This window comes from Leopardus geoffroyi, chromosome A2 (assembly GCF_018350155.1).
Source record: "Leopardus geoffroyi isolate Oge1 chromosome A2, O.geoffroyi_Oge1_pat1.0, whole genome shotgun sequence".
Lineage (NCBI taxonomy): Eukaryota > Metazoa > Chordata > Mammalia > Carnivora > Felidae > Leopardus > Leopardus geoffroyi.
Window position 1 is genome coordinate 75,596,600 of NC_059331.1, and position 25,071 is coordinate 75,621,670.

General features: G+C 48.5%; 1 protein-coding gene and 1 long non-coding RNA gene across 4 annotated transcripts in view; one reads left to right on the forward strand and one right to left on the reverse strand.

Moving 5' to 3' along the window:
• Positions 1 to 8,289, forward strand: part of VPS41 (VPS41 subunit of HOPS complex) — a 186,967-nt gene extending 178,678 nt beyond the window's left edge. For both annotated transcript variants that reach the window (XM_045494370.1, XM_045494371.1), the window contains 4 exons: positions 4,298 to 4,397; positions 4,504 to 4,548; positions 6,438 to 6,517; positions 7,565 to 8,289. In XM_045494370.1, coding sequence (XP_045350326.1) covers positions 4,298 to 4,397; positions 4,504 to 4,548; positions 6,438 to 6,517; positions 7,565 to 7,645 — 306 coding nt within the window. In that variant the 3' untranslated portion in view covers positions 7,646 to 8,289. The remainder of the gene's footprint in view (positions 1 to 4,297; positions 4,398 to 4,503; positions 4,549 to 6,437; positions 6,518 to 7,564) is intronic.
• Positions 7,775 to 22,563, reverse strand: LOC123606258. Of its 2 annotated transcripts, none has more exons than XR_006716195.1 (7): positions 22,441 to 22,563; positions 22,018 to 22,082; positions 19,860 to 19,970; positions 12,487 to 12,763; positions 10,650 to 10,726; positions 8,773 to 8,861; positions 7,775 to 8,574 (listed from the first exon to the last, which is right to left on the reverse strand). It is a non-coding gene; the product is annotated as an uncharacterized LOC123606258 (long non-coding RNA). The 2 variants fall into 2 exon arrangements; XR_006716194.1 differs by lacking the exon at positions 10,650 to 10,726 and adding an exon at positions 10,970 to 11,847.
• Between the last annotated feature and the right edge of the window lie 2,508 nt (positions 22,564 to 25,071).

Consider the following 25,071-nt stretch of genomic DNA (forward strand, 5'->3'; position numbering starts at 1 on the left):
TCCCCAAATACATTTTGTAGTTAACCTTTTAATTAAGCCAGGATCTGCGAGGAGAAGAGGGCAACATTTCTGCCCTGCAAAGGAGGTGAGAAATGGTCTGTCTTCAGGACACGATGGACCCAACTGACACCTGAGGTCCCATCAGCTTCCAGGAAGAGGAGGACAATGCTGGGAGGTGGCCAGCCAAGCTGTCACAGCCCTGCCATGTTGATTCAGTGAATAAAAGAACCATAAAATTCATTCCAGAGAGAAACCCAACATCTTGAAGATTGCTTTGCTGCTCATCTGAAAAAATAAAGAATAAAGCCTAACAACCAAACCCAAGCAATCCCTATTTTACATAAACTTTTCCAGAGGATAGAATAGAAAAGCTCTTCAGTTCCCTGGGGGATGCTAGTCTAACCTTTCCAGCGTCCTAGGAGGGCAATCTAAGACCATTGGAGCCTTGTCTCTTTAACAAATGCAGAAAGGCTACACAAATCGTTAGCTAATTGAATCTAACCCTTTAATTGTTGACAGTATGTACATAACCATAAATGTCATAAATTCTCTCTAAAGTAATCATCATCTATATGTTTGATGCAATTCTAATCAAAACCCCCAAAGAATTCTTTACTGTCCTAAGTTTTTGTACAAAGTGGCTAAGATTAAGAAGAATAAGGAGGGGAGATTTATAAGATATTAAAACATAATATGTGGGAACGTAAAATGGTGTAACTGCTTTGCAGAACTATTTGATAGGTACTTTAAAAATTAGGCATATACCTATTTCATAACCCAGCAGTTTTGCTCTTAAGTATTTATCCAAGATGAAAAGTAGGTCCACAAAAGAACTGTACAAAAAATGTCCTTTGCAACTTTATCCCTAATAGCCCTAGAGTGGAAGCAGCCTAGATGTCCATCAACAGGAGAGTATATCTCCAGATTGCTGCCTCTTGGTCACAAACCAGATGCTGTATCTCCAGACCGCACATCCACATTCCAGGCAGGAAGATGTGGGAAGCAAAGGGCTCTTTCCTGATGAGGCTTTGCTTTTTTTATTTGGGAAAGGATGGCTTTCCAGCCTCTACGTTCATCTCATTGGCTAGATCTGTGTTGCATGAGTCCCAGGCAGCTGCATGGTTTAGCTGGGGACACACTGAACATAGTTGAAGTCATGTTTGTAAAAGAGGAGGGAAGGTAGCGGGCACGGAAGTGTCAGCTAGATCTGAAATCTTTTCTTTTTCTTCTGAAATCGATCTGAAGCATACGGTAACACCTTAATAGCTTTGCTCAATCTAAGTGCAGAGACTTGAGTATATTTTATTCTCTGTTTGCTGTATTTCACGATTTAAAACGGAAAGTAGCCCAAAGTAGTGGCAGAGGATATATTCAAAACGTGACTGGCAGTGACTCGATGGCATTTTGGTCATAAAGACCTGGATGGCAGGAGAGCGTGCCTGTGCCCCACGGACGTGAATAATGCCAGGTCTGCAAGGCTGGAGACCGTGGGAGGTGAGCGTCCACAGGTGGGAGCAGGCTGCGTGTGACCACCTTGGAAGATGGGAGTTGTCGGAAATCATGAAGGTCAGAGAGGGCTGAAGAGGACGGAGTTGGACTCCGCCACCGATGTTTTAATAAAGGCGTTCGTGGGAAACACCAAGTATCCACTTTTAAGGTTGAAATCAGTGACCACTACAGCCGATTTTTCACGAGTCACTGATGGTTGCTACAGCGAATGATCCATGGTCAACCTAATGCCTTGTCATGTCTGACGCTGAAAATAGTACCTATCTGATGCTACGGTGTTCTTGTGTGGGCTTCACTCACCTGCTCTGATTGCCCTCGGAGTACTCCCGGTTTTGTGGGATAACTGGTTCTTCTGCACCGATGGTAGCTGCATTTCGTGCTCTACCTACCTGCCTGGTATCACGTAAATGAGAAACCGTTTTTGTGTTTTCCTGCTTTGGAGGCTTGGGTTTTGGGCAGATGAAGTATAAAGTAACATATACTACGCTGTATTTGTGTATTTTCCCTTCTCCTGGCTGAGGGCCTGTGAATACTGAAGTTTTTTCCTAGAAAATGCCTTGCTGTGGGCAGGCGGATTGTACCTATTTAGAAAAACGCAATCCTGGTAAAGAAACGGCTCCTCCTCAGTTTGCATTTTTTTTTTTTTTTTGCATTTTCTTTTTTAAATTTGCAGGCACTGTGGCTTCTGTCCGTACTGCTGGGTCTGCCCTTCCTCCTGTATCACTCGTGCGGGAGACCCACTGAGGGTCAGAGCCAGCTCGTTTTGAAACGTTTTACCAAAGATACTTTGACACTGTTTTTCTTAAGTTTTTATTTTGGTATCAGAGGCAGAGCAGTTTTCTATGTTTGGTTATCAATTTTCCTAAAGTTACTAACATCAGTATTTTTTTTCATTTTTGAGAGAGAGCGCGAGCGAGCGAGCACATACATGGAAGGGGGCAGAGGGAGAGAGAGAGAGAATCCCAAGCAGGCTCCACATCATCAGTGTGGAGCCTGACGTGGGGCTCAAACTCACAAACCGTGAGAGCAGGAGTCAGACGCTCCGCGAGTCGAAGTCAGACGCTTAATGCACTGAGCCACCCAGGCGCCCCTGGTATCAGTATCTCCTAGATCTCTTTCTTACCATATTTTTCTCTTCCTGTGTGCTTTAATGATACCCATTAAAGTTTTAATGCCTTTTTTAAATGAATCCAAAATCTGATTTTTAGTAGCATTTTGAAGAAGAAAACATCATAGGCAGTGTCTCGATTAATGTAGAAATCATAGAGCTTTATTTCCTGTTCAGCAGTACTAGAAATGGCAGGTACAGAACTTAGATCTGGGCATCAGCTCTGTTTTCTTGAGTATTTGCTTTTGTAGGACTGGGGAGCAAGCCCTTGGGCTGCATTTCCCCAGCCCATGCTGTCCAGCATTTGAGAGGAGCGTGTATTAGTGTAGACACTGGGGGTAGCAGAGCCCAGGTGGCCCAGTGGCATGAATTGAAAACCTGAAAAGCAAAACACATGCGTAGTATGAAGAAGGGTGGGACGCACCTCTTGAGAGCAGCATTCGCTGTGACCCAGAGCTGGACCGAGGGAGGCGGTGAGGGCATCATTCTGTGAATTTCCGGACAGTTACATCTGACCGCACAGAAACGTGCATTAAGACCCATCGAGCCAGAAGAGCGAGCCACAGACCCGGCCACAGAGAGCCTCACTGCCCTTCAGGCCCTGAGTGTCCCCCTCTTAGAAAAGCAACAAGTTCTGGTTCAAAAAAAAAAAAAAGGCACTTGGCATAAGCACACCTCACACAGCCTCTGCCAATTTCTAACAAAACACCTCGGAAAACCCAGAACAGGCTGGAAACTCTCACCGGGCCCCATGGAACCGGGCAAAAGGTACAGCGGGTGGTCTGTCTCCTGTGCCCCAAGCAGGTGGGCACTCTCTGTCTCCATCCCGCCCCGGCTCCGAAACACAAGGTGGGTGCCACCCAGCAGCATTGGCCTGCACTGTGGGTGTCGTGACTTGTGAGGCTGCTGCGGGGTCCCTGCCTCTCCTCGTTGTCCAGGCAGCGAGGGAGAAAATATGTAACTTACAAAGTAGCAGGAAAAATGCACAAAGAAAAAGCGCAGTACTGGGATGAAGAAAATGGATATTGTAACAGAATATGAACATCTGTGGTCAGTTTTCAGTCGTCCGCCCCCCTTAAGAGTCCCCAAATTGGAGGGTTAACAGAGACACTTGAGACCCTTAGCACTGCGCTGAACAGTTGGGATGGGAGAAGAGAGGGATTGCGGCCAGGAGGGGGGTTAAGAGAGATCCTGTCTGCTTAGCTGCTTTGTGCCCTGTTCCTTGTCTGTGATATGGACCCCGTACAGATCAGTGCAGTAGATAGACGGAGTTATCAAATGGAACATTCTGGAATAGCAGGTTTTCCATCCCGGAATGAGCAGGTCACACAGGGACCAAACTGCCAGGCAGAGTCCGCGTTAGAAAGCCTTGTAAGATAACGTCAGGGTTCATTAATACAGCCTTCCTTGCCAGACTTTTACATCCGTATGTCATTTCACAAGCGCTACAGGAACGGCCATACATTAAGTGCAGTTGTGACTGCACGGAGGCTGGAAAGGTTGGTCTGACAGGTTTGGAGGGAAGAGTGTACCGAGGGCCGGCAAGCAGTGAGTGCTTCATCGGGCAGCTTCAAACACCAATTTTCTGAATCCCCAGTAAGAGGGTTCTCCCCCATATTTGAGTCTTCTAAAGATGCGGGTTTCGTTTTGTTTTGTTTTGTTTTACAATGAATGCATTAGATCCTGCTTCGTGAAGGCTGCAAGAAGATTCTCGTAGCCGACTCCTTGTCCTTACTGAAGAGGATGCACCGGACTCAAATGAAAGGCATTCTGGTCGATGGTGGGTATCATTGAAATAATCCTATTGGAACCATAGGCCTTGCTTTCAGAAGAGACAGAGCAAACAGAAAGGCTGTCTAATCCCAAGTGTGTGTGTTTCCTTGCAGAGGAAAACATCTGTGAGTCGTGCCTTTCCCCTATTCTTCCTTCAGGTAAGATGGTTGGTGGGCGGAGATCCCCCAAATATGTGTTTATGAGGAGAATTAATTTTTTTAAATTTTTTTATATTTATTTTTTAGAGAGAGAGAGAGAAAGAGTGTGTGTGTGTGTGTGTGTGTGTGTGTGTGTGTTCACGTGGGGGAGGGGCAGAGAGAGAGAGAGAGAGAGGGAGACACAGAATCTGAAGCAGGCTCCAGGCTCTGAGCTATGAGCACAGAGCCCCAACACCAGGCTCAAACTCACGAGCTGTGAGATCATGACCTGAGCTGAAGTCGGGCATTTAATCCACTGAGGCACCCAGGCGCCCCAGAATTAAAATTTTGACATTAGCTAAGCTAATCTATAACTTCTGGAATAATCTGTGTACAGAATTTTAGCCCACAACCCTACCCAGTTGCAGGCTGGCACCACCATTCTATAAAGCTGAGGGGCTCATCCTAGAGTGAGCCTGCATTACCTGGAAGGCTTGGGAAGCCCAGAGTGCTGGTACCCCCCAACACGTGCAGAGGCAGTAGTTCCCGAGCAGGACCCAAGAATTTGCATTTCCAACACATTCCCGGGTGACATAGATGCTTCTTCGGGAGCCATTCTTTGAGAATCATGGCTTTAGAGTAAAATAGAATGGAAAAACTACCATCAACATGTTTAAATTCCAAGGAAGAAGAATCGTGTGTATCTAGGAAAAAAATTGTACACCAGCACAAAAAAAAAAAAAAAAATTGTACTTCCCTTTTCTTTAAACTTTTTCTCTGCTCTGTGGTTATGGGCCCCTAAGTTATCCCCGATTTCGACGGAAACCTACTATGTGCTGCCTCCTCAGAACACAAGCACGTGTTTACTTATAGTTGGTAGATATATATATATATCGTCGTGTGTAATCGGAGCGCCTTACGTAAGGATAGGACAGAAGAGGAAATTCCAGAATTTGAAAATAGCAATTAAAGCATAGCTGTCGGGATGCAAAAAAAGTGCTCCTTTGATATAAATTCAGCACACAGAAGTACCAAGAGAGCTAGCTGCTGCAGGGTTTACTTAGCTTTAAGGGATAATCTAACAGCAACATGAGAAGTCTGTTCCCCCCAGGGTCTTTTCTAGAGGAAATGGGTTTGAAGTGTTCATGTTAAAAACCGCAGTGGACGCAGGAAAAGTGAGCTTTCGCAGTGTTTTTAGGCCGTGTTTTAACAGACCTGCAGACCAGTGCACCCGTGGTGTGTAATTAAATTCTGCAGAAGTGCTCGCAGCACGGTGCAAGGTCACAGCCTACGATTGTCACCCTGCTCTGCCCCCAAGTCTCTGAGTGGTCCTGGCCAAGGCAGTAGGTGAACTGGCAGCATTTTTCTAAAGCCACGGAATGGACTGAGGGATATGGTGTGTATAGTGTGTGTGAGGGCACAGGGAAGGGAAGAGGGGATACACATCCTAATTTGTTTTAAGTCTTAGAATGGGGGAGGGGCGGAGAGAGAAACCCAAGCAGGCTCCGTGCTGTCAGCACAGGGCCCGATGCGATGCTCAGTGTCACAAACCATGTGACATGACCTGAGCCGAAATCCAGAGCTGGACACTTAACTGAATGAGCCACCCAGTTTCCTCCTAACTTTTAAAATATACGTGGTTGCATTCGCTGGGAAGCGGTCCCCGGTTTGTAGGCATAACTGACGTGGCGGTCTGTGACCTTGACTCAGAGCAGCTGGGTTGTGGTAGCTGCTGTGCGTTTGCTCCCAGCACCCCTCGGGGATGCCTCTGTGACCGTGCGGTCCTCCTACGGTGGCTTCCTGCCGGAACGTTGAACCACAGCTGGACTTGCAGTCGGGATCGGTTCTCGAAGTTCCCGATCTGCCTGTTTCATTGGGTTCTTCTCTCTTTTCTGCCCTGTGCCCCCCAGATGCCGCTAAGCCCTTCAGCGTGGTGGCCTTCCACTGCCGCCACATGTTCCACAAGGAGTGCCTGCCCGTGCCCAGCATGGTGAGTGGGAAGTCCGAAGTCTAATGTGTCATCCCGTGGCTCTGTGGCTTCTCAGAATTCGTTCTAGATCCCATGAGAAAATGACTTTATTCCTCAAGGGTAAAGACGCTTAGTATACTACCCAGTAGCGCCCCCTTCTCCGTGGTTGCGGTCAGCCGCGGTCTGGAAGCAGGCGGTTGTCTTCCTGACGAACAGCCAGGTCAGTAGTAGTCTACACGATGCCTGTTTCGTTCCTCACTTCACCTCCTCAGGCAGGCATTTCCTCCTCCTCCTCCTCCTCGTGGGAAGAGGGGTGAGTACAGTACAAGGTAAACCGCGTTCACGTAACTTTCATTGCAGTGTATTGTTATAATTGTCTGTTTTATTAGTTATCAATCTTGTGCCTAATTTATCCTAGGTAGGGATGTACAGAAGAAACAGTGTATTTAGGGTTTGGTACTGTCTGTGGTTTCAGGCATCCCCCGGGGGTCTTGGGACATACCCCCACGGATTAAGAGGGATTACTGTGCTAAACACAAAATCGAGTGGATTCATGTAGTCACAATTGATGAGGGCCAAGCCATACAGCTGCGAGATACAGTGAAAACCATTTTCTAGTGTTCACTTTTTCAGCCCGATTTCCATATCGTGACACTGCTATTTTCAGTATCAAGTCAGGTCCCCCATGTGCCCCCTGGTCACATTAGACTTGTTTTGCTGTGGGGGGGGGGGGGGGGGGGGTTCTTGGAGTCTCACAGAACCCTCTGTGACCCAGCCAAAATCTCCAGGAAATGGAGGGACATTTCCTAGCTTCCTCCCCACCCCCTGACCAATGGTCCCATAAGATTTCTGAATATGAGAATAGAAAGAGTTTATTTTTTTAATGGTTATTTTTAAGAGAGAGCGTGCACACAGGGAGGGGCAGAGAGAGGGAGACAGAAGGCGAAGCAGGCTCCAGGCTCTGAGCACAGAGCCCCATGCGGGGCTTGAACTCACGGATCTTGAGATCATGACCCAGGCAGCCGAAAAAGCTTTTTTAAAACCCATGTCTTGTAATTACGTTTCTAGAATTCACCCGCACAGTTCTGCAACATCTGCAGCGCCAAGCACCGCGGACCAGGAAGTGCCATCTTGGAGTTGAAGAAATAGCCCGGTTCGGCTGGTCACCCCTCCTCCCCAAGACTGTTTTTGCAACAGTGACAGCGTTCGTGGACACCAACGCTGTTCAGAGATCTGTGCGTGTTTAGGTCACGCTCAGAAGAGGTGTGTTCATCTTTGCCTGCCTGCTCGAGGCTTCTCTATGCAGGGGACTTTAGGGTTCCCCCCCATCCCTCCCTGCCTGGGGCTCACACTCCACACTCCGTCATTGCTGGGTTCGTTCTTTAGGAACGGAAGAGAAGGGAGCAGGGTGGAAGTGAGGTTCTGGACCCTAGCGAGGCTTTCTGGCCGTCGAGTGCACTGCCGAGAGCCATACCCGCTGCCTGGGCACAGCTCCAGGACCTGCCCGGCAACTTGGACCTGTTTCCACGGCCTCTGCTTAATCAGCCCTCCCATTCTGGGGGTGGCTTTGGTTTATGGCATCAGCTGTGCTTCTCTTCTTAATAGGCATCTAATGAAACACTGTGTAAATTGTCACTTAGTCAAGAACATCTGGGAATACCAGGCGCAGGCTGACGTCATGATGTTTCACATTGACTGATCACGTGTTCTGTGTGTCCTGACGACCAGCCGTGTCCAGCCCTGGCAGACAGCCCATGTTTGTTGACTGAATAAATGTTCACTCTTAAAAAAGACTCCCTTGTAGCGAATTCTGGCCCCCTAAGAATGGAGGAGGGTTTCCACACCTCAGAGTGTGAGGGGTCATGGTTGGGTCCTGCCAGCTGGGAGGAGGGAAGGGATGTTAGGGAGTCTCAGGAGAAATGGGACCACCCAGTGGCAGGGCCTGGGCCTGACACGTGTCCTGCAGCCTTGTCGGCCCTCACGGAATGCAGAGTGGAGGATGCAGGGACAGGATCCGAACTTGTGACCATCTTGCAGCGGTCGGCTTCATCCATCCTGGGCTATGTTGTGCCTTCCTCCTGTCATGGGTGGAAAACCATGCTGTCACCACACTTAGTCCCACGGACACGAATAAATGCAGCTCTCTGCTTTATTTTTTGGGTAGTGGGCGGGATGCTTACGCGTACTGAGCGCCTTCCCACCACCGAGCCTGGCCCCACCTTCCCACCGGCAGCACCTCGTTTCATGCTCAAGGCACCCCCCCAGGAAGAACATACCACATCCCACGGTATCCTGTCGAGCAACTGAAACAGGGAGACATCATCACGGTCGCAGAGGTGACTGCCGAGCTCCAGGGCACGGCTCCCTGTAAGAAATCGGGGCAGAGGGCCAAATTCAGAGGAAATGCATGGCGGGTCTCCGCAGCAGAGCCCCAACATTCTCCAGCAGACATCAGGCTTTTCCTGTTACTCCTACAGATCCCAAACTAGAAAGTCCTCAGCACCCCACCGTATCTCATTCCCTTGTTCCAATTTCTGCCGGTTTTCCTTGTGTTCTAACCAGAGAAATCCTTATTTCACCAAAAAACACACAAGTAAAGCCAATTTGTAACCACACATAAAAAGCAAAGCTGCTGCACTTACTTTGGGGAAGAGGGGCGTGGCTGCAAAGTGCACGTTTCCTCCCACCCCTGTACGGAAAGCCACTCTGAGGGTGAAACAGCCAAGTTCAAGGTTCTCTGGTGAGAGCCTGTTTTCTTCTAGTCAAAAGGATTTTTATACTAGTTTAAGAATGAAAAGTTCTCAACAATTTTTTTTTTTAAGTTTGAGAGAGAGAAGGCAGCACGAGTAGGGGAGAGGGGCTCAGAGAGGGAGAGAGAGAATCCCAAGCAGGCTCCACATTGTGAGCACAGAGCCCCCCCCCCCCCCCCCCCCGCCCAGGGCTTGAACTCACGAAACCACGAGATCTGAGCTGAAACCAGGGTTGGATGCTTAATCGACGGAGCCACCAGGCGCCCTGACAAATTTTTAATTTGGTGGTTATAATCTTAACCTATATATTTTCATATTCTAAAAACAAGCATTCGAGCTATTACTGTGGTCGGGCGTTGTTGTAAGCACCATTTGTATTCTTCGTCCCAACTCCGAAACAGGACCCCACCCCCCCCCAACCTCATTATCTAACAGAGAGGAAGCCAGAGCCCATAAGGCCGAATCCATCTGTCTCAGGTCAGGTAGCAGGCAGGTGGCCTTCAGAGGCCGCGATCTTAACCGCTGTGTATTTGATTTTTTTTTTTTTTTTAAGTATGCATTTGACCTGTGGTGGTCAGCACATAGAAAACAAAATCCTCTCCAGTCCTAGAAGGGAATTTGTTATAAGTAGCCAGTGGCTTACTGAATCATCGAGAGGACAGAGGAAACAGATGCAGGGAGGGCGCACAGGAACACGTCACAAAGCCCCCCACAGAACTGGGCTGCCCAGGGCACCCCCAGCCCAACCTCCGTCAGAGAACAGGTGACACGGAGCATGTGAACCACCGCTTTTAAGTAAACTGTTTAAATAAAAGTAGGCACATTTCTCAGTTTCTTTTCATGCTCAGTCAACACTGAATAAGGATTATGTGTGCACGTCTGTGTAGGAAACCTTTGTATGTGCTAAATACCACGCCAGTTTATTCTGGCTTCTCTAACCAAGACTCAGGCTATTGAAACTCCGCCAATTTCGATACTAAGCAGTAACTGACTTCCCAGACCCCTATCCTGGGCTTGCCGCTGATCGTCACTTTATAAAATCTGGAAAGAAATGCCTTTCCTCCTGCACTCCTGTCGGGGTGATTCGAATCAGTATGATGTTAGGGACACAGGTACGATAGGAGAGAGAATGAAAAACGTGGCTTCCAGAAGCAGGGATCCCAGAGTTAGCCAATGCCCGGCCTTTCTTTACATGGACCCAGAATGGTGATTCTAAATGAAAATGGGGTCATGTCGCTTCTCTTTGAACCCTCAGGAATCCCAGTGCCCCAGATGTGAAGGGACTTCAGGTTTGGTCCCCGAGCTCAGTTCCCCTTGCTTTCCCATTGCTCTCCTTTAGCCGACAGTCCTGGGGCTCAGTGTGACTGACTCCTCGCCCACCCTGGCCTCCTCAGATGGCTCACCTGTCCTAGAAGGCACCCGGGGCTCCGTCTGCCTCTGGCATACCACACTGCAGCAGTCCACGTGCACAAACTCAGGTCTGCAAAAGAGTAACATTTAAATCCTCTCTTGAGGGGGTGCCTGGGTGGCTCAGTCAGTTAAGCATCCAACTTGGGCTCGAGCCCCGCGTCCGGCTCTGTGCTGACTGCTCAGAGCCTGGAGCCTGCTTTGGATTCTGTGTCTTCCTCTCTCTCCGTGCCCCTCCCCTGCTCGTGCTCAGTCTCTCTCTCCAAAATGAAAAAAAACATTAAAATCAATCAGACTTCTCGAATCTATAGTCTACCTTGTGGTGTGAAGTTCATCTGAGTTCATGGTAGACTCAGATAAATTGGCCTTTGCTGTAGTTTAGGGACGCCTTCTTTCTTCTGCGGTGGCGGCAGGGATCATCTCAGTGCATCCAGTATCCATGAGAAGAAGGCATCTCGTCAGTTGGCCTCTGTCCACACTGGCGCTGGTTGGAAGGCCACCGTCCCCACAACCTGCTCTCCCCTGCATCTGCCGCCGGCATCTCCCAGATCTCCGCAGTCCCAGCCTGTCCCTGGTCCCCACTTCTCGTACTGCCCCTGCTGCTCCTGACCACCAAGCCTCTGTCTGCCTCATGGCCCTGGTACCTGGGAAATTCAGTCTGGTCAACTGAGTTGGTCTCTGTCTGTTGCCTCCTTGCCATTCCCAAGAGTGTGCGTGGTAGGTGTGCGGGGACAGGGTACGTGTTGGTTCGTAAGGCTGGCTGCTTCTCAGAGGAAACGGGAGGTGGGGACCCTCACAGAGCTATCTGCTGAGTCCATCTTTGCTGAGACCACAGTGTGGGGCTCAGAACAGGGTGGCCCTTGCCACTCAGCTCTCTTCTCTCGGGACCGGTCTCCTCGGGCTCTCCCCCAGTCTGGTTGAGTGCTTCCTACAGGCGCAGTGGAACTGGCTGCCATGTTATGTATCGTTGATGGTATCCAAAGACTGAGGGGCCTGCAGGCTGTTGGCTCTGTGAATTTTTAAGAACTTAAAGTATGTCTGCCTCTACAGTGGACTGGTAACAAGGAACAAGGAACATACCGTGTTCCCCTCTCCCCTGGTAGAGGGGCACCCAAGCACCTGACAATGTCTGCTGAATGGAAGTCCAGCCTTTCTCCCTTGTTCAAGATCGAGAAACGTACACCTTCCAGCATCCTGTGACATGAGGGACAGGACTTGTAAATGTGGTAGATGTGCTCATCCAGAGACCCACTGTCTCTTCCTCCCTTTTGGGGTCTTCACGGCCACCATCAACAAATCTCCTTTGTCTCCATTCTTCCACAGTCGGTACGATTTATTCTCAAGTGCTAAAATCCTTCTTTGAGTGCCCTTCCTCCTGTGTCTCCCCATCCAGTCTGCCATCTTTTCTCCCCATCTCCCTCTCTCTTCCATGCTCACTGCCATGGTCTTGACCCAGATTCCTATCATCAAGCCTCTAGATGGATCAGAACCAATCCCTTCTTGGTGTTCCTGCCTCCAGTACCCACACTTCTGATTTATCCTGCACTCAGTTTCTGCATGAATCTCCCTTCCAGACTGATCCAGTCAAGTTCCCAGACATTTTGCTATTCCCAGTGCTAACACTCTCTCACTCCCTACAGTACGTTTTTCCACGTATTCGGTTCCCCTCTTCCAACTCCTCAGTTTAGATCCCATCCAGCCTTCAGAGTCTAACTTAATGTCTCCCCAGGTCCAGGTCCTCCCCAACGTACTCTGCCCCCCATCTAAAGCGGTCTGCACTCCAACCTCCCACGGCCCTGGCAGAAGCAAGACAAAGGTATTTGTGATACATACCTATACGTGAATTGTTCGTCACCAAATGCATGCTACAGAAAGGCCACTCAGTAAATGTCCCTTACTGGACTGAACAAAGACCTCATTCTCCTGCTGGGCATGGGGTTCTTTCCTCTGGAAGGAGTGTTGGTGATATTATGGCACAAAGAAGAGAAGAGGCCTCCTTGGGCAGTTCCTGTGCTTTCTCCTTCTGGATACCTAACGGCAACATGGATACATCTGCTTTCCAGAGTCCCTCTTTGTGCTGTGATTTTCGAAAAATAAACCATTCTATTCACTGTCAAAAAACAAAGACATTAGGAAGGTCCTTGGTCCCAGCATTATAAGTGCCTGACTAGGTCAGGTCACCACAGGTCAACGTATTCAAATGAGTTAGGCTGAAGCATTTTTTCCAAAATGAATCTAGCTTCTTGCCCCAATTATTCCAAGTAGCCTCAATTCCTTCTTTTCTTTGATGTTCACACATCGAGAGCTTTTCAAAATTCATCAACTGCTCCTCGACTGTAATGATCATGTAATTCGTGACTCCAAGCACGGCATTTTGAGAATGTGAGGGGGTGCTATTACAAACCACCACAAGCCAACGCAACAGTCCCTGGCAACCTAGGAAGCCTGTCACCCTTCTTTTGACGCCTAGTACTACTGGCTCAACACTACGTGTGACAGAGTTGAAGAAAACGATGCTGCTTAAAAGCCAATGCTGACAACAGGTTCTGTCTTCTAAAGGCAATTGGAGGGGCTATACCGCTGAAAACATAAACCTTTCTCCTGCTTGCCTGCACTTACAGAGACAGATGGGCCAAGTGACAGGCTCAAGGGGGCAAGAGGAAGCATCAACACTTGAGAACCTCTGCAGGTTCCTGGCTGCACATTTTTACATAATAAAAGTTAGCAGAGCTCTGTCTGGGGCCAAGAGCTGAGATGCTCTGCTTTCTAAGGGAGGGGCACTGAGAGGTGAGGATTTTAGGGAAGGGGAACAAGCAACTGGGATAATCAAAGGGATTTAAGACAAGACCAGGGGCGCCTGGGTGGCTCAGTTACGCTTCTGACTTCGTCTCAGGTCATGATCTCCCAGTTCGGGAGTTCGAGCCCTGCATCTGGCTCTCTGCTGTCAGCACAGAGCCTGCCTCAGATCCTCCGACCCCCTCTCTCTGCCCCTCCCCTGCTCGCTCTCCTTCCCAAAAGTAAACATCTTAGAAAAGACTGTTCAACTATATGTTGCCTTGATGCCGAACCCTCCTCCCTCCCCGCTGCGTGTTCAGTAAGGTCTGGTGTCTAAATAGGGTCATCTGTGAGTAGGTTCTAGGGGAAACTGAGGAGCTGGGTTCTACATCCAGGACCCTGAACAGCAGAGGGAGCAGAACACCCACAGGAGGCAACAGTCGGAGTTGACTGAGAACAGGAGTTCAGACCCGCGTGCGACAACAAAAACATAAAAACCCCGGATTTGCTGACATGCTGGGGGAGCAAAGGCTGGTCTTCCTAAAGGAAAACGGATGAAGGCCCTGAGCCAATTTTATATAAACGTGAAAGGACGGACTGGGTGACTTCACTTACGACTGAGTTACATATTCGGGTCCATATCGACAAGACGTGGCTATGGAGTGCAAACTTAAACTTCAATTTTGTAGATAATTTTACTTCAGAAACTATGTACGTGTTGTCGCCGGGCTTTTATTCTGATCCTAATATTTATCCAGTTTTGTAGGCACATCTGTGCATGCTGATCTCTTCATGGTTGTCTTACATGTAGATGGGGTCTGTGGATGGTGCAAGGATGGCCAAAGGAATTCACAAATGATAGAATAAGAATGGGGGCGTGATGGCGGCTCAGTTGGCTAAGTGCCTGACTCTTGATGTCAGCTCAGGTTGTGCTCTCACGGTTCTTGAGTTCAAGCCCCACATCGGGCTCTGTGCTGACAGTATGGAGCCTGCTTGGGTTTCTGTCTCCCTCGCTCGCTCGCTCCCTGTTTCTCTCTCTCTGCCCTTCCCCTGCTTGCTCTTCGTGTCTCTTTCAAAATCAGTGAAAATTTTAAAAACTGAAAAAAAAAAAATAAAAGAATTAAGAATGAAAGTGCCCCTGTAATATTGAATAAGCACGTAAAACAATACAGGTGAAATGCAAAATTCTTCAGTTATACTCAGAAAAATTATCTGTACAAAGATAGGTTAGGAAAAGACCTGGTTAGGAGTCCAAATGAAGAGAGACCTTGGGTAAAAAGCAGGAGCATTTCGCTCTTGAAGGTCAGCCTACATTTTAGTCCACGCTCTGTCACTAAGAAACGAGTTGAATCAGCACTTCCGAGCCTCCGTTGCCTCAAATGAAAAATGGGATGATCGCCGCACCTCTTCTGGAGGATGTTGAATGCCTTAAATGAGATGCCGCATGGAGAGGGCTCGGCTGGTACCAACACAGGAAAAAGGAACCAGCCTGTAGCGAATGCTACATGAAGGTCAGCCTCTGGGGTGGCCCCTGTTATCCCCACCCTCTACCAGTGCTGGTCTGTGGCCAATAGAGAGTGGCAGAATTGACGGTACGTCACTTCCGAGATGAGGTCATAAAAGACACTGAGGCCCGGCATCATTCACCCTGGAGGAAGCCGTGCCATGAGGACAGGCCCCGTGGCGAGGAGCCAAAGCCCCTGCCAGCAGCGTGCGAGGGAGCTCGGAAGTCTCTCCCGTGCCAGATCTGAGTCTGCAGCCCCAGCCAACATCTTGACCACAGACTCCGGAAAGACCCTCAGCTGGAGCCACCCCCACAAGCCACTCTTAGATTCCTGATCCTGAGAAACGGAGGTGATGAATGTTGGTTTCAGTGGCTAAACTTGGGGGGAATTCGTTGTATGGCATTAGATAATTAATGCAGCAAGTGCTTACCCATCATTAGCTTGCATTTTTCCAAAATTAACCCAGGTTTTTGCTGCTTGACCACTAATACAGAACATCAGTGACTACTAAAAAAAAAAAAACAAAAAAAACAAATGCAAAATTCTGGTGGACTGTCCGTCCTGTTCACGGGAAGCAGCATCCGTTCCGCATGTGAGAGCACTTTGCTGGGGACTTGTTTTAGCAGACGTTTTGACAAAGTGGAGAGGACAAAATTTGAAATCCTACCATTTAAGAAACAAGCAAAGGAACTGGATAGCACATTGCTTCAAAGACATGAAAACGGAGGGGCGTTGCAAGGTTTAGAAGTAGGTCACGTACAAAGGGGAAGAGGAGATATGCTTCTGTTGCTTTAGAAGTCCAATCGCTGAGGTTCGAGTTACGTCAAAAAAGGTGCAGGTGCCTGGGTGGCTCAGTCAGTTAAGCGTCCAACTCTCGATTTGGGCTCAGGTCGTGATGCCAGGGTCGTGGGATCGAGCCCCATGTGAGGCTCCGTGCTGAGTGTTGAGCCTACTCAAGATTCTGTCTCTCTACCCCTCTCCCCCGCTCATTCTAACAACAACAACAAAACTGTATTGGGGCAACTAGGTGTCTCAGTCGGTTAAGTGTCCAACTCTCGACTTCGGCTCAGGTCACAATCACCTGGGATCAAGCCCCACACTGGGCTCCACACTGGCAGCACAGAGCCTGCTTGGGATTCTCTCTCTCCCTCTCCATCCCTCCCTCACTCATGCTGTCTCTGTCTCTCAAAATAAATAAACTTAAAAAAAAAAAAAAAAAAAGACCAGGGATTATGTTTAAAAGAAAAAAAAAAGTGTTGAGGCACCGGGGTGGCTCAGTCAGTTAAGCATCCAACTTTGGCTCAGGTCATGAATTTGCTGTTGGTGAGCTCGAGCCCCCTGTCAGCTCAGAGCCTGAAGCCTGCTTCTGATTCTGTGTCTCTCTTTCTGCCCCTCCCCCACTTGCACACTTTCTCCAAAAAATAATAAACGTTAAAAAATTTTTTAAAAAGATATAAACTCGAGAACTTTCTAACCTCTGAGATGTCCAGCAACGGAGGCACGTGCCCCCTCGGAGGGCCACTTCCTGAAGGTGGGCCAGGTTCCAGCCAAGGCTGCTGACCGCCAGTCAGACCCATGGGCTCGCCTCTGGGCTGCCCATTACAGTAGCCGATTCTAAGCCCCTGTCCCCTTTAAGCATAGCCAAATCCCTCTAGAAACAGCACATTTAATCGGTTACTCTCACACGCTGTTATTTTTATACTCAGATCCAATGCCCATCTGTCGTGTGTCTGAATACCCACGTCTTTGGCTGGCTCATTAATTCGGTGCCACTACAGGGTCCTCACTCCCATCCCCCCTGCCAGGCAAGACCCACTTGTCTCCCATCTGACCACGTTACAGCTTCCTTTCGTTTTTTGCCAGACGAACGTAGATCTTTGGCTCATAATCATGCCAATTCTTGTAGAGCTGCCAACATTGCTTTTACTTATGTGCCTGGGGGCATTTTCCTAAACCTAAAATGAGCATGACTACGTTTCCACACGTGTTATGGGCCAAGTCGTGTCCCCTTAAAAGTTCTGTGTTGGAAGTCCCTCCCCCCCTCCACCTCAGAATAGGACTAGACTCAGAAAGAGGCCTTTGAAGAGGTAATTAAGGTAAAATGAAGTCCTAGTGGGTGGGCTGTAATCCCAGATGACTGGTGTCCCTAGAAGAAGAGGAAATTCGGACACAGTCACAAAGGAGAGACCATGTAGGGTCCGGTGGGAGGCCAGCCATCTGAACTAAAGGAGAGGCCTCAAGAAACTAAACTCGCTGACAACTTGGTCTTAGACCGCTAGCCTCCAGAACTATGAAGAAAAGACACTTCCGTTGGTTAAGCCGTCCAACCTGTGGTACTGTGCTAGGGCGGCCCTAGCTGACGGATGCAATGTACTAATCCCTCCTTCCATAAAGGGGCTGGTCTCCGCAGAAGCACACTGCTGGTCTCCGTCCAGGAGACCGCTGCCTGTGCCTCTCAAAACACCGGGCATGCCCCCTGAGCCCACTCACATGCCAGGCCCCTTTTCAGAATGTGCTAGGGCTTTCTCATTCCTCCAGGTGTTACTTATGATCACGCTTCCTCTCTGACTGCTTGGCGCCCGGCTTCCCCACCAAAATGTACGGGTGAAGGTATAGCAGGAATCGTCTCAACAGTGTAGGGGCGCCAGGGTGGCCCAGTTGGTTAAGGGTCTGACTCTTGACTTCAGCTCAAGTCATGAGTCTGCGCCCCGCATCAGGCTCTCTGCTAACAGTGCGGAGCCTGCTTGAGATTGTTTCCCTCTCTCTCTGCCCCTCCCTCCCTCGCTCTCTGTCTCAAATTAAAAAAAAAAAAAAAAAAAAATTTTTTTTTTTAAATAGTGTCTAAGGACATAAGAACATACATTCTGAATTCCAAAAATCCAGAAGAGGTGCTCTTAAGAACTTAATAAAATATTTGTAGATGACATCATCTTAATATGAAGTTCGTTTTGATATAAGTAGCTTCTTTTAAGATTCTTTCTAGCTTCAATTTTTACAAAGGCTCGTGCTAAGATTTAGGTTCAAGATACGTACTTTCAGCCCCTCCAAACGTTAACATACCTGCATCAGTCAGGACCCTTGGTTGCGTGAGAAACGCAACTCAGCTCGGTCAAAATGGAGAATTTAGTGCAAGGGACGTGGAATTAGGACAGGGCCGGCATTGTGCCTGGGCTGCAGGAACTCTGACGAGGCCAGTCTGAAGAGAAGAGCCTCCGGCAGCCTGTGGACACAAGGTGGACTTCCTGGAGGAGGTGGCACCCACCATCGACCCCCCCGCCCCTTGCACGATCCAGAGAAACAGACTGGCGCACCCAGAAGCAGCCGCGGCCGCCTAGAGGAGCCCGGCTGCGAGCTTGGGCGGCCCACTACTATGCGAGCCGGCGCTGGCACTGCTTTCTCACATTCTGCCTTTCTCAGTTGTGAGTCGTGTCCGCTAAAGAGCGGGGGCCACTCTCCACGAGCAAGGATAGCATCTGGGCTCCACTTCTTAATACTGGAGGAGGAAGTGATGGCAGGTAGAAAAGGAGAGTCGCCAGATGCCTCCTCCCTCATCCCTGCACATCCTTCAGCTTCAACAGCCCTTCCCCAGAGCGGTGGTCTCTGTTTTCCACGTACCTCTCGCTTCCCCAGTACGTGCCTCCATGGCAACCTGGACTTCTCCAAAGACTTGCGAACTCTTGAAGTTAATTACCCGCTTGATTCCCATTAGACCACGAATCCCCAGGTGGCGGGGACTGTCCACTTAATTCTAGGTCTCTCCTCAGTGCCTAGCTAAGGGGGCTCTATATGAAAGACACTCAACTAGGTTTGCCGACAGGTGAGAAAACAGAGCTGACTCTGTATCAGCTCCACTCTACTCGGCCCAAATCCAGTAGCTGAAGGTAACACAGCCAAGGACACGTGAGCCCCTAAACACGTAGAAGCCTAATCCTGGGCCAGTCTTCATGCATCTCCGTCTGCTTTGGTCAAGTGGTCAAGTATAGCACCGTTGCCATTGTGGTTTTGAGATCGTCCAGAGAATCGGGCATGACCCTTTCTGTGCCATGGAGAGGTTACAAAAGGAGAAGAAGGCAGAGGAGGAAGAAGAGGAAGGTGCAGAAGGAAACTAGAAGAAAAGAACATTGGTCCTAGAACTGGGAGGTCAAAGAGATCTATCACCTACAATGAAGGGAACAGCATCTCATGAGCTGGAACTCCTTGATGGCGGAGGACTTTCCTTAAAAGTGAGCCATTTTCCAGAACCTCTGGTTTTTCAAGGTCCAAAGTAAGTCAGAGTTTGCCTCGCCCCTTTCTTTTCTAATTTTTTAAATGTTTTTGATAGAGCGTGAGTGGGGGAGGGGCAGAGAGAGAGAGAGAGAGGGAGACACAGAATCCGAAGCAGGCTCCAGGCTCTAGCTGGCAGCACAGAGCCCGACATGGGGCTTGAACTCACGGACGGCGAGATCATGACCTGAGCTGAAGTCGGATGCTTATAAGCACCTGAGCCACCCAGGCGCCCCTGCCTCTCCCCTTTCTGTGTTCACCTACCATCTTGTACGATTCTCTGGCATAGCCTATGATAGTCATCAAAGTCTCCATCTGCTCGAGTCGACAAAGACTGTGTCATGTATATGTGTGCATAGATATCTCCACCCCTCAGGGCCTATTTAAAATGTTTTTCACAGTTTCAAGGCTTAATAAATAGGATACTGATACTCTGTGGATGGGAAAGAAGACAACAGCACCAGAGATCGCAGGGCGTGTGTGTTCTATCTGACTTTAGATGACCCTTTATTCTAGGCTGTACCATCAGGGCATAAATAGGTTTCTTCCCATTCATTTCTCTCTTCCAGGCATATGGATGATCTCATATCATCGTTGTAATATGATAAGTGCTATGAGCCTCATTTTACAAAGCCTGAGACCCAAAAAGGTAAAATGCCTCACCCAAAGGAAAGTGTCAGAATCCGAAGTTGTCAGCAGGGCCGTGTGACTCTCCCACTCCAGGCTCTACGTTTTCATGCTGGACTTTCTCTTCCTCTCTGCCAACCTACCATCCTGCCACGGGATTAAAATAAAGAGTGAAAGCTGAAGAATGTTCTAGCAAAGTATTTTGCACACAGTAGGTTCTCCACATATATTTCTTGGTTCAAGTGTAAGGGCTTGTCCCTTGCTAACACCTTCATCTTGCTAAGCAGATTCAGGGGCAGAGCCGGACCGCGGAAGGAGGGTTCGGTCTCACTCGTCCAAGAAGGACGAAGAAGACTGTTTCCCAGAGGGCACCACTCTGTTGGATGCACAATACGAAAGACCCACAAAGCAACTAAACTACCGCTTGGTTTTGTGCTCGCTTTCTTCATTACACAACAGCAACCACACTCCTATCTGGACTACCTCTGATTCCCCGCCACCTGACCTGCAGATGACCCTGTATTCAAGGCTGCACCTTTCACACGGTTAGGGTGCTCCTTCAAGATCGCTGGAAACAGACGCCAGTTTTCTTCCCAAAGTGCTTCTTATATTCATTTAATATAGAAAAATGACTTTAATAACGTCAGCAGCCTGGTCACGGGCAGTAGCCACAGCTAAGATTTTATGAAGATCATTTTTCTTTGCGGCCACAAAAATAATGGAAACTTCATTTTTTTTTTTTTTTTTTTTTCACTAACAAATGGTGAGGTTCCTGAATGGAAGAGACATACTGACCTCTGGAGACTTGAGCTAAGGTTTCTGCCCCCACCACCCCCCCACCCCCCGAAATGCATTTTGAGTCCACCTGAGATTCAGAGAGCACAGAGTTCCTCTTCCAACAGTTCCAGAACATTCTCTCTGGGGACAGTGATTGGCATAAACTGGTTTATATGCACACTTGGAGCCACTGGATGGGAGTCAGTCCCATGCAAACCACACAGATTGAGAGTGAGAAGGTGGCTGTGCTTAGGAGGAGGTGTTAAAGTGAATACATTTTTTTAATACATTTAAATAACCTGTATAAATTTCCATAAGAACCGTACGTTCCCCAAGAATTTTCCACAGTCTACCTCCTCACTTGCCAGACTAGTGTTCTAGGTACTATACTGGGCAGAAGCATTTACATAAAAATGAATAAGACAGTCCCTGCCCTCAAGAAACTAAGTAGAGTTTCTCTCAGAGGGAAACTTGTCAGGTACAGAGAAACTCTCCTGGTCTGTTTCCAACAGGAAATTTAACCCAGGCAAGTATGGGACAAAGATGCTCTAAAGGCTGGAAGAGCGAAGGGGAGAATGAGGGAGACTGGAGAGGCAAAAGGGAGGCAGGGGGACACCCAGAGAGGAGAAGGTTCCAGCATCTCTGGGCAGCTGTGCTCCACCAGAGGGTGTGAGCCGCCATCTTGCTGCAAGGCCGCCGCAGTCAGTTCTGGATGTGCCGAAGCTATGGAGCTGCCGAAAGGTGTTCCTGGCATCTGAAACTGCTCCAACCTGTTACCACTGGAGCGGCAGCACGGGCAGCCACGACAAACGCCAGCTGAGCTGGCGACCCCCGTGGCGTTGGAGCCAGAGGTCAGGAGATTCTCTCTTCCTCCTGCCTTCTGATCTCCCGGTTGTGTTTTTTTTTTCAGTTAAGTTTATTTATTCATTTTTGAGAGTGAGAGAGAGTGGGGGAGAGGCAGAGAGAGAATCCCAAGCAGGCTCCGCACGGTCAGCACAGAGCCTGATGCGGGGCACTCGAACTCACGAAGTGTGAGATCATGACCCAAACCAAGATCACGAGTCAGATGCTTAACTGACTGAGTCACCCAGGAGCCCCCACCCTTCCCCCGTTGTGCTTTCTATTGGCAGGGCATAAGAATGTGGCCCGAAATAGAGCCTAGGGACTATAGTTTGCAGACTTCCAGCCCCAACAAAGGGCAGAGGGCAGACGCGGGGCTGAGACACAACAGGTAAATACCAGCACCACAGTGCAAGCAGATTGCTAACAAAACAGGAAACGTATGAAATGCTGCAGGAGTGTGTAAGTAAATCATCCCACCCACATACGGGCTGGGGAAAACCACCGGAGCCAGTTCTGGAAAGATACATATAGTTTAGCCATTTATGTATCCGTTCGTTTGGCAAGTATTACGTACCAAATAAAGGGGCGAGAGGCTTCAAGTAGAGGCAGCAGCTTGTGTGAGACGAAATGAGGTCTGTCCTATAAAGGAAATGCACCGTGTGAGGTGAGAAGGTGAAAGTGAAGGCCACACAGGCCACGCTGGGGGGTCTGAAGTGTGCCCAGGGGGTGGGCGAGTCCTGAAGGATTTTGGTCAGGGAATGACATGGTCAGACTAACCTATGTTCCGGAGAAAGTATTTTAGGAGGGACTAGATCAGGACGATCCCTATACGCCCCTGAGGGCAGTGGTAACAAGGCAGCCACGAGACCAGCATCTGGGACTCGGACACCCTTAGGGTCGATCAGAGCATCCTTCATGCAGGCCTCCCCACCTTACACAGGAGTTTCGTCCCACTTGGGGGAAGCCGTGGTCCAACTCACTCTGACACTGCATGTACCATGAAGATGTCCCACTTGAGAGTATTTATAAATGGAGAATTCAGTATATTTAGGAAGCAACATAGATCCTTGGAAACAAGTTCAAGGCTGACATGGCTGGTGACACGCATGTCCATCAAAGCCTGAGAAGTGAGAGAAAAGATGTGAGAGGTACACTCACTCCCCCGCCCGCCCCACGCCTCCTCATGCCTACCCGGCTGCTGCAATTGGTCATGATTTTTTTTAAATAGGAATGAAATAGAAAAGAAAGTATATTGGGGCACCTGGTTGGCTCAGTCGGTTAAGGGTCCAACTTCAACCTTAGGTCATGATCTCGCAGTTTGTGAGTTTGAGCCCCGCATCAGGCTCTGTGCTGTCAGCTCAGAGCCTGGAGCCTGCTTCGGATTCTGTGTCTCCCTCTCTCGCTGCCCTTCCCCTGCTCTCTCTCTAAATAATTAAAAAAAGAAAATAATTACAAGCATTCCCAAAATACAAGAAATCATTAGGGAACCCAAAACTGTACATTTCACTTGCATTCACATCTCCCCCTAATGCATTTTATAGTCAGATGAAGAAAAATGTAAGAGAACAGATGATTTATAATTAAATATGGGGTGCCCGGGTGGCTCAATCGGTTAAGCATCTCACTCTTGATTTCTGCTCAGGTTGTAATTTCACGGTTCTTGAGTTCGAGCCCCACATCGGGCTCTGTGCTGACAGCTCAGAGCCTGCAGCCTGCTTCGGATTCTGGGTCTCCCTCTCTCTCTGCCCCTCCCCAACTTGTGCTCTGTCCCTCCCCTCCCTCTCTTTCAGAGATAAAGACATTAAAAAAAAAAACTTCTGCACAGTGAAGGAAACAATCAACTAAATTAAATGGCAACCTACAAGATGGGAGAAGATATTTGCAAATGACAGATCTAATAAAGGATTAGGATGCAATGTATATAAAGAACTTATAGGGGCGCCTGGGTGGTTCAGTCGGTTCACCATCCAGCTTCAGTTCAGGTCATGATCTCATGGTTTGGGAGCTCAAGCCCCATGTTGGGCTCCGCGCTGACTGCTCAGAGCCTGGAGCCTGCTTCAGATTCTGCATCTCTCTCTCTCTCTCTCTTTCTGCCCCTCCCCTGCTCATGCTCTGTCTGTCTCTCTCTCTCTCTCCCCGTCTCTCAAAAATAAACATTAAAAAAAAATTTTTTTAAGGGAAGAAAGCATATATAAGGAAAACATACAGCTCACTTCCATTATCAGTCTACATTCATAGGAGAACTTCTGGAGTCATTTAAGTATGGATGATGGAACAACACATAGCCACCATATTTATCTTCAAGGAACGGATGCTTGCCTTCAGAAGGCTGGCATCCTCCTTTGAATGGTAACACCAACATGCACTAACCAGAACACCAACCTGGAACTAGAGAAAGCTGGTGCTCTGCACCCTCCCCTGCTAGAATTCCCTGACGACAGACATCTGCCTCACACTTCCAGGGCTGAGGGAGCAAGTCCAGCGGGCACGGCCTACGCCCCACCAGCGCTGCCTACGACGCCTGAGGGGAGACAGGGTCAAGGGTGATCAGGCCAGTGGGCTCTTGGCCAAGGCAGAGAAATCACTTTTAAGCCCATGACAGAAGCAAGAAGGGGGAGAATTGGGAGATTGAACTGCTTCAAATTTGAGGTGAAAAAATCTGAGCGGACTAGCGGATGGAATGAGACAGAGACAAGGAGGGATACAGACCAAAACTGGCTTTGCGGACTAATTGCAAAGTGCGGGCCTCTGCCCCAATGCCACTCCTGCGTATTCCTGCCGTGCGCCAGGGGGGTCTAAGTGTGACATCCATTGTTGCTGGCTTTTTCAAATGTTTTACTACACACGTTTGCAAACATGTGCAAAAAGAGGGAGTTTATAGTCCTTAAGTGCTCATTACCCAACTTCAATAATTATTCTTAGTCCACCTGTTTCTTCTGTATACCCCCTCCGCCCCCTACACCAGATAATTTTAAAGAAGTATTACACATATTATTTCATTCATAAATACTTATATACATGTCATGAATTTTTATTTTAAAGTTTATTCTGAGAGAGAGTGAGCATGAGCAGGGAAGGGGCAGAGAGAGAGGGAAAGTGAGAATCCCAAGCAGACTCCACATTGTCAACCCAGAGCCTGACGTGGGGCTTGATCTCAGGAACCGTGAGATCATGACCTGAGCCGAAATCAAAAGTCGGACGTTAAACCACTGACTGAGCCACCCAGGCTCCCCCATGAGCTTTTTAATACCAAGACTACAATCTCATATCTAAAAAATTAATAATTTCATAATTACAAATATTCACTCAGTGGTCATACTAGCCTAATGGTCTTATGGTTTTTGTTGTTGTTGTTGTTGTTGTTGTTTTTACAGTTTGTTCACATCATGAGCCAAATAAGTCACACTGATGTTTCCTAACTCCTTTTTAATCTATGCGTTCCCCTCTGCCTTTTTTTTCTATGAGGAATTTATTTGCTGATAGTTTTCAATAAATCTTCCTTCCAGTCATAAAAGCAAGTGCATATGGGCATTGAAGAAAGCTTGAGAAATGCCAAAATTCATCATTGTTTTTAAAATCACCCTAAGTTGGAATCCCAGTATCCAATTTCATCAACATTTTGGTATGC